Source organism: Hypanus sabinus, chromosome 1, assembly GCF_030144855.1.
Source record: "Hypanus sabinus isolate sHypSab1 chromosome 1, sHypSab1.hap1, whole genome shotgun sequence".
NCBI lineage: Eukaryota > Metazoa > Chordata > Chondrichthyes > Myliobatiformes > Dasyatidae > Hypanus > Hypanus sabinus.
Genome location: NC_082706.1, coordinates 209211987 through 209226400, shown reverse-complemented (window position 1 = coordinate 209226400; position 14414 = coordinate 209211987). Strand labels below are relative to the sequence as shown.

The 14414-nt window shown below is 47.7% G+C and overlaps 1 protein-coding gene across 7 annotated transcripts in view; it reads right to left on the bottom strand.

Moving 5' to 3' along the window:
• The window catches only part of esrp1 (epithelial splicing regulatory protein 1), a 123667-nt gene that overhangs the window by 73317 nt on the left and 35936 nt on the right, over positions 1 to 14414 (bottom strand). For 5 of the 7 annotated variants that reach the window (XR_009514842.1, XM_059984954.1, XM_059984909.1 and 2 more), the window contains exons 5-7: positions 4520 to 4618; positions 3990 to 4044; positions 448 to 558 (exon numbers count right to left, since the gene is read on the bottom strand). Coding sequence is in view for 6 of the 7 variants with exons in the window: in XM_059984954.1 (XP_059840937.1) it covers positions 448 to 558; positions 3990 to 4044; positions 4520 to 4618 (265 nt within the window). In the remaining variant the exon portion in view is untranslated. Of the gene's footprint in view, positions 1 to 447; positions 559 to 3989; positions 4045 to 4519; positions 4632 to 14414 lie in introns of all 7 variants that reach the window. The other 2 variants (XM_059984918.1, XM_059984941.1) reach the window with 2 other exon arrangements.

The window sequence follows — 14414 nt, the reverse complement described above, 5'->3', positions numbered from 1 at the left end:
GTCTCCAGGATGTAGTATGGTGGTCACTCACTGCTTGTTCCTTCTTCCAGTCAACAAAAGCCGATATCTCGCCTTTACGTCTCAGAGTGAGTTATTGATGTTGCATCAGTAATCAATCACGGTTCCTTGTTATTATAGTGGTTAGTAATCCTGCCTGGCACATGGATAACAAGGCTTCAATTCCCCAATGGGAAGATGTACAGATGATCTTTTTTTTGCATACTACATGCACTTTGAATTATATTTTACTAACTTATTTATGGTGATATTTAGTTCTGTGTGCTGTGTGTGATATACTTTGTGGGTGCACTGTGATCCGGATGGACTTTGTTCTATTTGGTTGTATGACAATAAACTTGAATTTGATAAATAAATATATTGTAATTTAATAAAATGGTTATGCTATCATTATCCGGTTGTATTATATTTAAAAAATCCAATACTAACTTAACTATGTTGAGACCACTGAAGAATCTGGCAATGCCTTGATCGGATGTCTGCCAGGGTAACCCCCTGGCTCTGATAACTGTATTATCATCTATCACCTCCATCTTGCTGCTGAAAATAAAAGGGAGAGAGTTATATTCCTTCACCCACCATTCAGACGATGTTAGGTGTTCGATTTTATTTTAAACAGACTCCTCTGTTCACAAGAGGAGACTGAAAGGACAATAGAAAATCCTGCAAAAAGTAGTATCACTAGTAAAGTCCTCCCCACCAATGAGCACAGCTACACAGAGTGTTGTCACAGGAAAGCAGCATCCATCATCAGGGACCCCCACCACCCAGGTCATGCTCTCTTCTCACTGCTGCCATCAGGAAGAAGATACGGGAACTTCAGAACCCACACTACCAAGTTCAGGGAACAGTTGTTACTCTTCAACGATAAAGAGTTGATGTTTTGGGCCGAGACCCTTCATTGGGACTGGAAAGGAAGGGGGAAGAAGCCAGAAAAAAGAGGGCAGGGAGGGGAAGTGATGGGTGAGACCAGGTGAGGGGAGGGAGATGAAGTGAGAAGCTGGGAGGTGATAGGTGGAAGAGGTAAAGGGCTGGAGGAAAAGGTATCTAATGGGTGAGGAGAGTGGACCATGGGAGAAAGGGGAGGAGGAAGGAACACAGGGGAGGTGATGGGTAGATGAGGGGGAAAGAAGTAAGAGGGGAGCCAGAATAAGGAGGGGAATGCATCTTTCTAATTTTAAGGTGCAGAGAAAAATAATCAAATTAGCAAACTGAAATAGAATCCCTGCTGAAGGAATGGCAGGTTTTGTTGTAAATAATGATGTCTTGGAGTTGACCATTCAATCCTAATCCTAAATTTTTGTAGGAATATTTAACCTAGGTTTTATAACTATTATTTCATTGAAGTTCAGGTGGATTTATGAAACATTCCATTATGTTCAATTTACTGTGATAATCAAAATATAAATTGGGGGCTTTGTCCAATCATACTTTTTGTCTCTTATTCTTTTTCATAGATAAAGAGAAACAGCTCACACTTCTCATATATTCAAAGTGCATTCATTATCAAAGTATACATGCAGCATATAACCCTGAGGTTCATTTTCCCCACAGACAGCCATGAAACATAAAAACACCATGAAACTCACTTAAAGAAAAACATCAACCCCATGTTAAAAAATGTACCCAAACAACAACAAAAAAATAATAATAGGGGAAAACACACTAAATCAAAAGAGTTCTTTGCAAATGCCACTCCACTCTTCAAGAAGGGAGAAGGGTAGAAGAAAGCAAATTATTGGCCAGTTAGTCTGACCTCAGTGATTGAGAAAATGTTGGAGTCGATTAGTAAGGATGAGAACTCAGGGTACTTGGAGGCACATGATAAGATAGGCCGTGGTCAGCATGGCTTCTTCAAGGGAAAATCTTGCCTGACAGATCTGCTGGAATTCTTTGAAGAAACACCAAGCAGGATAGAGAAAGGAGAATCGGTTGATGTTCTGGATGGGAGGCTGGTTTCTGTGATGTGCAGTTTCCCTCGGTCATGGGCAGAGCAGGTACTGTATCAGCCTTGATGTGTCCCGAGCGGATGCTTTCTAAGGTGCCTTGATAAAAGTTTGTGAGGGCCAAACAGGATGTGCCGAATTTCTTTGGCCTCAGGAAGAAGTAATTTTGCTTTTCTGTCTTATGATCTATATTTGCAATGATGTGTCTGGATGAATAGAATTTAGAATTTATTTAAATCTTTCATCCATCCCACAACATGAGGGAGTAAAAGTCTTTGCATTAGGACCCTGTAACAATGTACAGATGTGTGAATTTTAAAGTCTAATGACACATAAACAAAAGCGTTTCACTGCATCTGGGTACATGTGACAGTAATAAACCTTTGTATTGACTTCTTCAAACGATACCCAGCAGAATAATCAAGCTGCCACAAATTCAGTTCAGTCCACATGATAAAGAAATGGCTCAGAAACCAGACAACATCCTGAGTACAACACTCTGTGGTCCAGACTAAGCCATGCCTCTAATCAAGCTATCCAGTAAAGCCGAGAGCCCAATGCAAATCTCAAGAAATTATATAGAACATAGAATAGTACAGCACAGTACAGGCCCTTTGGCCCACATTGTTATGCCAACACTTAAACCCTGCCTCCCATATATCCTCCCACCTTAAGTTCTTCCATATACCTGTCTAGTAGTCTCTTAAATTTCACTAGTGTATCTGCCTCCACCACTGACTCATGCTGTGCATTCCATGTGCCAACCATTCTCTGAGTAAAAAATCTTCCTCTAATATCCCCCTTGAACTTCCCACCCCTTACCTTGAAGCCATGTCCTCTTGTATTGAGCAGTGGTCCCCTGGGGAAGAGGCACTGGCTGTTCACTCTGTCTATTCCTCTTAATATCTTGCCATCATTTCTCAACTGGGTATCTTGCTTAACTAATTAGTCAGGGTATCAAAGGTTACAGGGAGAAGGCAGGTGAATAGGTTGAGAGGGATAATAAATTAGCCATGATGGAATAGTGGAGCAGACTCAATGGGCCGAATGGCCTATTTCTGTTCCTATGTCTAATGGTAATATGGTCTAATTCATCACCAACATTAATTAGTTACCTTTAATACCATAAGACATAGGAGCCCATTGAGCCTGTCCTGCAATTCCATCATGGCTGATTTATTATCCCTCTCAACCCCATTCTCCTGCCTTCTCCCCGTAACCTTTGACACCCTGACTAATCAAGAACGAATCAACCTCCACTTTAAATATACCTAATGATTTGGCCTCCACAGCTATCTGTAGCAATGAATTCCACAGATTCACCACCCTCTGGCTAAAGAGATTCCTCCTCATCCCTGTTCTAAAGGGATGTCCCTCTAACCCGAGGCTGTGTCCTCTGGTCCTGGATTCCCAACTGTATGAAGCAACCTCTCCAAGTACACTCTACCTAGGTCTGTTATTCAAACACTCAGCTGTCTGCATGATAACTTGGAAAATCCAGAAGGGAGCGTTTGAAAAAGTCAAATAAAGTTATTAATGCATCGTTACTGTGAGGTTTGCTCATCTCTGCACTGAACTTCAGATTGTCGCTCTGCTAGCTATACTGAACTGAACGGAGGCTGCAGTTGGCATCTGAATCATAAACTTCAGTTCTGAATGCTATTTGCTTATTGTTATTGCTTGCATAATGTGGGTTTCTTCTCTCTGCACATTGGTGCTCAATGGTCCTGTTTTGTTTTAATGGGTTCTCTTGGGTTTCTTTGTTTGATAATAAACTTTGTCACAGACAGCTGTGGAGACCAGGTCATTGTGTATAGTTTAACCAGAGGTTGTTAGCTTCATGATTAGTAGGGGCTTCAAAGGTACAGGGAGAAGGCAGGAGACTCCCAGAAAAGGCACTTTTTTGTTAAAAAAATGTTTCATGTGCACGCAGACAATAAAGAAGGAAATGTACTATCACAGAGTAAACAAGCAAATATTTAAATCACAGAGAGCGATTTTCACAATTAAAGCATGAAGACTTACCAAGTCCCCGTTTCAAATTTGTGATTCACTCTTTCAGGATCTACAAACCTGTGGTCTGAACAGTGCAAAACATTATTTTAATTTTCAACATTTATTTAGCAAGACAGCACTGTAACAATCCTTTCAGGTCCAATGAGCCCTCAACACCCAATTACACCCATGTAACCAATTAAGCTTCTAACCCATATGTCTTTGGAATGTGGAGGAAACCGTAGCACCCAGAGAAAACCCACGCAGTCACTATGGTTCGCTGCCTCTGTCCCCTTAGGGTCAGACTGCCAATTATTGCCTGCCGCATTCCTCCATGGGCAGTCTGTTCTTAAAGGGCTCGTGCTGAGCACAGAGTTCCACTCCTAGTACTACTGCCTGTGACTCTGCCCTTGAGTATTGCTTGTGTTGTCTTGTTTCTTTCAAGTCTAAGTCAGAGTGTATTCTAAACCTTACTCTGCCACCTCTCGTTACAGCCCCATCCATTATAGACCAGAATGGTAGACTCATTCATATTAAAGCATATAAATAGTACTACTCACTGTGTGGTTCAGAAATAATGCTTAATATAATGCTGGTTGTAGTCATAATATCGGAAATACCAAATCTGTAAGGGGCAGAATTATCTTCAAGATGTAGATCTGCAAATTTAAACTCATCATGGAAAAAACATCTTTAATGATGAAAATACTATTAATAACACTTTAGCAGTTACTTGAAAACAAATCAAAACCGCTAAGAGTCTAGGCCAGGGTAATCTACACTGTATGACGTGCTTCCAAACAATGAATTTCCAAATTGAGAAAGGTACGTTCAATCCTTCATTAAAAGCAGCAAAGACAAATGATCTTGCAGCAATAAAAAAACAATAACACTAAATTAGCGATATAATGATCTTAGTATTCAAATCAACATAACAATGTGTTCCAATTAACAAAATAACAAAGTGATACTGAGCGTAGTTAGTCGTCAATCTAAATTAGTGCTTCATTTAGCAGAGTTAGTGTATTTAAGTGTTCTTAGTAGTCAACAGAAAAATATAATTCGCTGGCTGCCTCTAACAACTAACCACAAAACGTGAATACGTAACTACGCTCATTTGTTTTTACCACACCCCAACCCACGTGACAGATTATCATAATAAGTCTGCCACAAAATACGATTCTCGATAGAGAACGCAACTTTTTGCCAGCATCTGCAGTTATCCTGCTCTGGCTTGCACTAAGGTTGCCTGGTCAGCAATCAGTGCAGTTTGTCTTCTTTTGCACATTGGTTGTATGAGTGAAGTTTTCCATTGATTCTATTGTGTTTCTTAGCATCTACAGTGAATGCCCACAAGTAATTGGATCTCAGGGTCATATGTGGTAGCAGCTAAATGAAACCGTGATCCTCTGAGGCCAAGGTGCAAAACACATTATAAACAGCACACAGCACACAGGCATAGCACAAATACCACATAGCAGAACTATGTACTATACAGAACACGCAGAGTCACAAAGAAAAAATATATTTAGCCCAAGTGCCTAAGTGGCAGGACTGTAGATATGTGGTAAGTTGTTCTGGTCCAGTTTGTTCTTCCATGGAGCAAATACTGGAGAGCAGCGGTAGCAGGAGGGGCCAGCTCCCAACCCGGTGCCCACAGAGGCCTCTCCCACACCCCTTTGATGCCTCCTTCCCAAAAGGCAACTGTAAGACTAGGAATGATTAAATATAGGAATGGGTGGGACTTCGAATTTGGAAATCAAGATCCCAGCTCTGTAAATGAGGGAAACAAAGGCAGAATAAGTTTTTACCTAATTTGGTGTACCATTGCTTAGTGAGTGCAGTTCCAAGTACATTTACAGCACGTTACCACATATGACCCTGAGATCCAATTACTCATGGGCTTTCACTGTAGGTGCTAAGAAACACAATAGAATCAATGTAGTTTAATGCTGATAAGTGTGAGGTGCTACATTTTGGTAGGACTAATCAAAATGGGACATACATGGTAAATGGTAGGGCACTGAAGTATGCAGTAGAACAGAATGATCTAGGAATAATGGTGCATAGTTCCCTGAACGTGGAATCTCATGTGGATAGGGTGATGAAGAAAGCTTTTGGTATGTTGGCCTTTATGAATCAGAGTATTGAGTACAGGAGTTGGGATGTAATGTTAAAATTGTACAAGGCATTGGTGAGGCCAAATTTGGAGTATTGTGTACAGTTCTGGTCACTGAATTATAGGAAAGATGTCAACAAAATAGAGAGAGTGCAGAGGAGATTTACTAGAATGTTACCTGGCTTTCAGCACCTAAGTTACAGAGAAAGGTTGAACAAGTTAGGTCTTTATTCCTTGGTACGTAGAAGTTTGAGGGGAGACTTGATAGAGGTATTTAAAATTATGAGGGGGATAGATAGAGTTGACGTGGATAGGCTTTTTCCATTGAGAGTAGGGGAGATTCAAACAAGAGGGCATGAGATGAGAGTTAAGGGGCAAAAGTTTGGGGGCACAAGGGGGAACTTCTTTACTCAGAGAGTGGTAGCTGTGTGGAACGAGCTTCCAGTAGAAGTGGTAGAGGCAGGTTTGGTATTGTCATTTAAAAACAAATTGGATAGGTATATGGACAGGAAAGGAATGGAGGGTTATGGGCTGAATGCAGGTAGGTGGGACTAGGTGAGAATAAGCGTTCGGCACGGACTAGAAGGGCCGAGATGCCCTGTTGCCATGCTGTAATTGTCATAGACAATAGACAATAGGTGCAGAAGTAGACCATTCGGCCCTTCGAGCCTGCACTGCCATTTTGAGATCATGGCTGATCATCTACTATCAATACCCGGTTCCTGCCTTGTCCCCATATCCCTTGATTCCCCTATCCATAAGATACCTATCTAGCTCCTTCTTGAAAGCATCCAGAGAACTGGCCTCCACTGCCTTCCATGGCAGTGCACTCCAGACCCCCACAACTCTCTGGGAGAAGTTTTTCCTTAACTCTGTCCTAAATGACCTACCCCTTATTCTCAAACCATGCCCTCTGGTACTGGACTCGCCCAGCATCTGGAACATATTTCCTGCCTCAAATGGTTACATATGCATATACATATACATATGGTTATATGTATCCATTTATGGTCGAATGATAACTAGTCTTGAACTTGAACTTCAACTTCCTAAACTCATAGTCATGCTTAATTCATGATGTTTAAAAGACTCAGATTTTAACTGCTTCACCAAAGTAGGTGTACAAGTCTAAATTTTTCTCCAAAACTCTGCTTGTGCACATGCTCAAGTAATTCCTTGTGTCAATAATTCTGTGGAGCATCTTGGGATGTTTTATTTAAAGTTATTTCTTTAGATCTTGGCTCAGCACTGATGAATATGTTCTCTTAAACACAGGACATTCTGCAGATGCTGGCAATCCAGATTAACACACACAAAATGCTGGAGGAACTCAGCAGGTCAGGCAGTATCTATGGAGAGGAATAAACTGTCGATGTTTTGGGCTGAGACCCTTCATCAGGACTGGGAAGGGAGGGGGACAAAATTAGAGTAATAAGGAAGAGTGCAAGCTAGAAGATGATGGACGAAGCCAAGTGGATGAGGGAGGGGGATGAAGAGAGAAGCTGGGAGGTAAACACAAAGTACACTGTAGATGCTGGGATCAAAGCAACACATACAACATGTTAAAGGAACTCAGCAGGTCAGTCAGCATCCGTGGAAACGAGCAGTCAACGTTTCAGGCCGAGACCCTTCGTCAGAACTGAAGCTGGGAGGTGATAGGTGGAAAGGGCAAAGAGCTGGAGAAGGAGGAATCTGGAATCTGATAGGAGAGGAGCGTGGATCATGGGAGAAAGGGAAGGAGATGGGGCAGTGGGGGGGGGGGGGAAGGGGATGGTAATATGCAGGTTAGGAGAAGAGGTAGGAGACCTGAGTGGGAAAATTTAAGAAGATGGATGGGCAAGGGGAAAATTACTGGAAGTTGAAAAATTCAGTGTTCATGCCATCAGGTTGGAAGCTACTGAGACAATATGAATTCTCTTCAAAAAGTCTTTCGCCAGTAATTGATGTACCTTCAGTTGCTCTGCCAACACTCACCCCCTTGTTTATGGGTGATAAGTACATTGATCATCACTGCAATCTACAAGACTTAATCATTCACTTACAAACAAGCAAAGCTCCTCTAAGAGTTCTAAATTACCCTATTAACTTTTACCTGTTTTTCCATGCTCATAAAGCAGTTAATATCTTACTTAGTAATCCAAAAACCACTTGGTTACAATCTGAGCCAACCAAGAAAATGTTTTTGTCTTTTGAACTTTTACTTCAGAGATATATCATAAGACCACCTGGAGCAGAATTAGGCCATTCGGCCCATCGAGTCTGCTCCGCCAGGGCTGATTTATTTTTCCCTCTCAACCCCACTGTCAGTATTGTGAGCAGAAAAAGGATCTAGTACTTTCCTGGTGCATATAACGCACAAACTCTTCTTCGGCCACCACCCAGGTCCAGGTGTCAATTTTAATTGATGTTTCAATGACAAACTCTGCCATCTTCCTCAGGGATGATGCCTGGCCCTCCTGATTGGTTAGTCCTCAACCTATCAGGTTCCTGCTGTTCCACCTTATTTAAAATCATTTTCCAGGTTTTACTTAGAGTGAGACCTTCGACTTTGTTGAAATTCTTGTTCTCTAGTCTTACTTCAATGCCTTCATTCACCAGGTGATCGCAAAAGCCATTGGAATGGCACAGTAGTTCTGTACTGTCAGTCAATCCTGTGGTCGCTGCGTAAGCGATGTTCTACTGCAAGCAAATACACCACCTATTCTCCTTGATGCAGGTTTCCATCGTACGTCCTGTCTGGCCGATATACGTTGCTCTGCGTTCACAGAGACTCCTGTAAACAGCAGCCGTTCTGAGTCCCCGGGTCTTTGAACCACATAGCTTGGATTTAAGCTTCAGATGGCTGTGGAACTGTTGGAGTGCCTGGAGTCCTTGTAGCCACACAACAAAGATGTCACAGATATCTGAAGAAGCATTTGGGGCATAAGGGTGATGAACTCAGCACTCTCTCCTCAAAGTCCGCCATGTAGAAATTAGCAATAGCCGGCAACAAGGGCAATCCCATGGCCACGCTGCTCGTTTGTTCATAGTAGTTCCCTTTTGAGAGCAAGTACGTTGATGTAAGAGTGTGTTCAAGAAGGTCAATGGTATCCTTATGAAACCTTGACCACAGGAGGACCAAGGTGTCCTTAATGGGAACTCTCGTGAACAGGGACGCTACAATGAAACTGACATCCTCTGGGTTCAGCTGGATGTTGGCTATTATTTTTTGTCAGGGTATGGTCTGGAGCCACGTTCTGGGTTTTGATCCGGTCCGAGGGCTCCGGACTCTGGGTCCTGCAGTTGTCCCTCCTGTCACCCATGATCTAGCTGGGACCCTCCTGGTTCAAGGAGGCACACCTGTAACTCATTGAGCTGCAGGTGTTTATAAGGGGCCTTGGGACTGGGACCAGGCGGGTGGTCGTTCTGTTCTGTTTCCTGTTTCTCCACCGGCTCTGAACTCTTCCCTGCATTCTGTTATCCTGCCCGGGCTCAGATCTACTCCTCATCGTGCTTCTCTGCCCCGTACCAGTACTATTAGGTTGGTCCGCTCCCCCACCTTTCTTCCCATGCGCTGGTCCCGCTTCTCCGCTCGTTTGTGTTGTTCCCGCAGCCATGCTGTCTGCCAGCCGTTTCCGATTTTCCCGTTATCATGACTGTTGTGTTGGTCACTCGGGACCTATGCCCATTCCTACCCCTTGCCTCAGTCCGGGAGATCCGGCCGACCTGCCGCTGCCCGGCGGTGGTTCTGCCCGTCCTCCTCTTCCGTCCAAACCCTGGGATTGTGCCCCGCACCCGCCTAGGGGTCCGCATTGTGCCCAGGCCTCCGGTGTTTCCGCTTGGGAAGCGGCCCTACCCGGGACATATGCGGCCTGCCCAGGGAAGGCTCTTTTCTGCCCCGTCCTCCTCTTCCGCTCGAACTCTGGGATTGTGCCCCGCACCTGCCTAGGGGTTCGCGCCTTGCCCAGGCCTCCAGTGTTTCCACCTGGGGGTCGTCCCTACCTGGGATATTTGCGGCCCGCCCAGGGAGGGCTCTCCGCCAGCTTATCTAGCCTGGCTGCCTGAACCTCGAGGACCTATTTATCTGTCTGCCTGAACTCCGGGGACCTGTCTGTCTGCCTAAACCCTGGGGACCTGTCTGTCTGCCTAAACCCCGGGGACCTATTTATCTGTCTGCCTAAACCCTGGGGACCTGTCTGTCTGCCTGAACCCCGGGGACCTATCTGCCTAAACCCCGGGGACCTATTTATCTGCCTGAACCCCGGGGACCTATTTATCTGTCTGCCTAAACCCTGGGGATCTGTCTGTCTGCCTAAACCCTGGGGATCTGTCTGCCTGCCTAAACCCTGGGGACCTGTCTGTCTGCCTGAACCCCGGGGACCTATTTATCTGTCTGCCTAAACCCTGGGGATCTGTCTGCCTGCCTAAACCCTGGGGACCTGTCTGTCTGCCTGAACCCCGGGGACCTATTTATCTGTCTGCCTAAACCCTGGGGATCTGTCTGTCTGCCTAAACCCTGGGGATCTGTCTGCCTGCCTAAACCCTGGGGACCTGTCTGTCTGCCTGAACCCCGGGGACCTATTTATCTGTCTGCCTAAACCCTGGGGATCTGTCTGTCTGCCTAAACCCTGGGGACCTGTCTGTCTGCCTAAACCCCGGGGACCTGTCTGTCTGCCTGAACCTCGAGGACCTATTTATCTGTCTGCCTAAACCTCGAGGACCTATTTATCTGTCTGCCTGAACTCCGGGGACCTGTCTGTCTGCCTAAACCCCGGGGACCTGTCTGTCTGCCTAAACCCCGGGGACCTATTTATCTGTCTGCCTAAACCCCGGGGACCTGTCTGTCTGCCTAAACCCTGGGGACCTGTCTGTCTGCCTGAACCCCGGGGACCTGTCTGTCTGCCTGAATCCCGGGGACCTATTTATCTGTCTGCCTAAACCCTGGGGACCTATTTATCTGTCTGCCTAAACCCCGGGGACCTGTCTGTCTGCCTGAATCCCGGGGACCTATTTATCTGTCTGCCTAAACCCCGGAGACCTGTCTGTCTGCCTAAACCCCGGGGACCTATTTATCTGTCTGCCTGAACCCCGGGGACCTGTCTGTCTGCCTAAACCCTGGGGACCTGTCTGTCTGCCTGAACCCCGGGGACCTGTTTATCTGTCTGCCTAAACCCCGGGGACCTATTTATCTGTCTGCCTGAACCCCGGGGACCTGTCTGTCTGCCTAAACCCTGGGGACCTGTCTGTCTGCCTGAACCCCGGGGACCTGTCTGTCTGCCTAAACCCTGGGATCTGTCTGTCTGCCTAAACCCCGGGGACCTGTCTGTCTGCCTAAACCCTGGGATCTGTCTGTCTGCCTGAATCCCGGGGACCTATTTATCTGTCTGCCTAAACCCTGGGATCTGTCTGCCTGCCTAAACCCTGGGGACCTGTTTATCTGTCTGCCTAAACCCCGGGGACCTATTTATCTGTCTGCCTGAACCCCGGGGACCTGTCTGTCTGCCTAAACCCTGGGGACCTGTCTGTCTGCCTAAACCCCGGGGACCTGTCTGTCTGCCTAAACCCTGGGGACCTATTTATCTGTCTGCCTGAACCCCGGGGACCTGTCTGTCTGCCTAAACCACGGGGACCTGTCTGTCTGCCTAAACCCTGGGGACCTGTCTGTCTGCCTAAACCCCGGGGACCTATTTATCTGTCTGCCTGAACCCCGGGGACCTGTCTGTCTGCCTAAACCCTGGGGACCTGTCTGTCTGCCTGAACCCCGGGGACCTGTCTGTCTGCCTAAACCCTGGGGACCTGTCTGTCTGCCTGAACCCCGGGGACCTGTCTGTCTGCCTAAACCCTGGGGACCTGTCTGTCTGCCTAAACCCCGGGGACCTATTTATCTGTCTGCCTGAACCCCGGGGACCTGTCTGTCTGCCTAAACCCTGGGGACCTGTCTGTCTGCCTAAACCCCGGGGACCTATTTATCTGTCTGCCTGAACCCCGGGGACCTGTCTGTCTGCCTAAACCCTGGGGACATGTCTGTCTGCCTGAACCCCGGGGACCTGTCTGTCTGCCTAAACCCTGGGATCTGTCTGCCTGCCTGAATCCCGGGGACCTATTTATCTGTCTGCCTAAACCCCGGGGACCTGTCTGTCTGCCTAAACCCTGGGGACCTGTCTGTCTGCCTAAACCCTGGGGACCTATTTATCTGTCTGCCTGAACCCCGGGGACCTGTCTGTCTGCCTAAACCCCGGGGACCTATTTATCTGTCTGCCTAAACCCCGGGGACCTGTCTGTCTGCCTGAATCCCGGGGACCTATTTATCTGTCTGCCTAAACCCCGGGGACCTGTCTGTCTGCCTAAACCCTGGGGATCTGTCTGTCTGCCTAAACCCTGGGGACCTATTTATCTGCCTGCCTAAACCTCGAGGACCTGTCTGCCTAAACCCCGGGGACCTGTCTGTCTGCCTAAACCCTGGGGACCTGTCTGTCTGCCTGAACCCTGGGGACCTATTTATCTGTCTGCCTAAACCCCGGGGACCTGTCTGCCTAAACCCCGGGGACCTGTCTGTCTGCCTAAACCCTGGGGACCTGTCTGTCTGCCTGAACCCTGGGGACCTATTTATCTGTCTGCCTAAACCCTGGGGACCTGTCTGTCTGCCTGAACCCCGGGGACCTGTCTGTCTGCCTGAATCCCGGGGACCTATTTATCTGTCTGCCTAAACCCTGGGGACCTATTTATCTGTCTGCCTAAACCCCGGGGACCTGTCTGTCTGCCTGAATCCCGGGGACCTATTTATCTGTCTGCCTAAACCCCGGAGACCTGTCTGTCTGCCTAAACCCCGGGGACCTATTTATCTGTCTGCCTGAACCCCGGGGACCTGTCTGTCTGCCTAAACCCTGGGGACCTGTCTGTCTGCCTGAACCCCGGGGACCTGTCTGTCTGCCTAAACCCTGGGGACCTGTCTGTCTGCCTGAACCCCGGGGACCTGTCTGTCTGCCTAAACCCTGGGGACCTGTCTGTCTGCCTGAACCCCGGGGACCTGTCTGTCTGCCTAAACCCTGGGATCTGTCTGCCTGCCTAAACCCTGGGGACCTGTTTATCTGTCTGCCTAAACCCCGGGGACCTATTTATCTGTCTGCCTGAACCCCGGGGACCTGTCTGTCTGCCTAAACCCTGGGGACCTGTCTGTCTGCCTGAATCCCGGGGACCTATTTATCTATCTGCCTAAACCCTGGGATCTGTCTGCCTGCCTAAACCCTGGGGACCTGTTTATCTGTCTGCCTGAACCCCGGGGACCTGTCTGTCTGCCTAAACCCTGGGGACCTGTCTGTCTGCCTGAATCCCGGGGACCTATTTATCTGTCTGCCTAAACCCTGGGATCTGTCTGTCTGCCTAAACCCTGGGGATCTGTCTGCCTGCCTAAACCCTGGGGACCTGTCTGTCTGCCTGAACCCCGGGGACCTATTTATCTGTCTGCCTAAACCCTGGGGATCTGTCTGCCTGCCTAAACCCTGGGGACCTGTCTGTCTGCCTGAACCCCGGGGACCTATTTATCTGTTTGCCTAAACCCTGGGGATCTGTCTGTCTGCCTAAACCCTGGGGATCTGTCTGCCTGCCTAAACCCTGGGGACCTGTCTGTCTGCCTGAACCCCGGGGACCTATTTATCTGTCTGCCTAAACCCTGGGGATCTGTCTGTCTGCCTAAACCCTGGGGACCTGTCTGTCTGCCTAAACCCTGGGGACCTGTCTGTCTGCCTGAACCTCGAGGACCTATTTATCTGTCTGCCTAAACCTCGAGGACCTATTTATCTGTCTGCCTGAACTCCGGGGACCTGTCTGTCTGCCGAAACCCCTGGGACCTGTCTGTCTGCCTAAACCCCGGGGACCTATTTATCTGTCTGCCTAAACCCCGGGGACCTGTCTGTCTGCCTAAACACTGGGGACCTGTCTGTCTGCCTGAACCCCGGGGACCTGTCTGTCTGCCTGAATCCCGGGGACCTATTTATCTGTCTGCCTAAACCCTGGGGACCTATTTATCTGTCTGCCTAAACCCCGGGGACCTGTCTGTCTGCCTGAATCCCGGGGACCTATTTATCTGTCTGCCTAAACCCCGGAGACCTGTCTGTCTGCCTAAACCCCGGGGACCTATTTATCTGTCTGCCTGAACCCCGGGGACCTGTCTGTCTGCCTAAACCCTGGGGACCTGTCTGTCTGCCTGAACCCCGGGGACCTGTTTATCTGTCTGCCTAAACCCCGGGGACCTATTTATCTGTCTGCCTGAACCCCGGGGACCTGTCTGTCTGCCTAAACCCTGGGGACCTGTCTGTCTGCCTGAACCCCGGGGACCTGTCTGTCTGCCTAAACCCTGG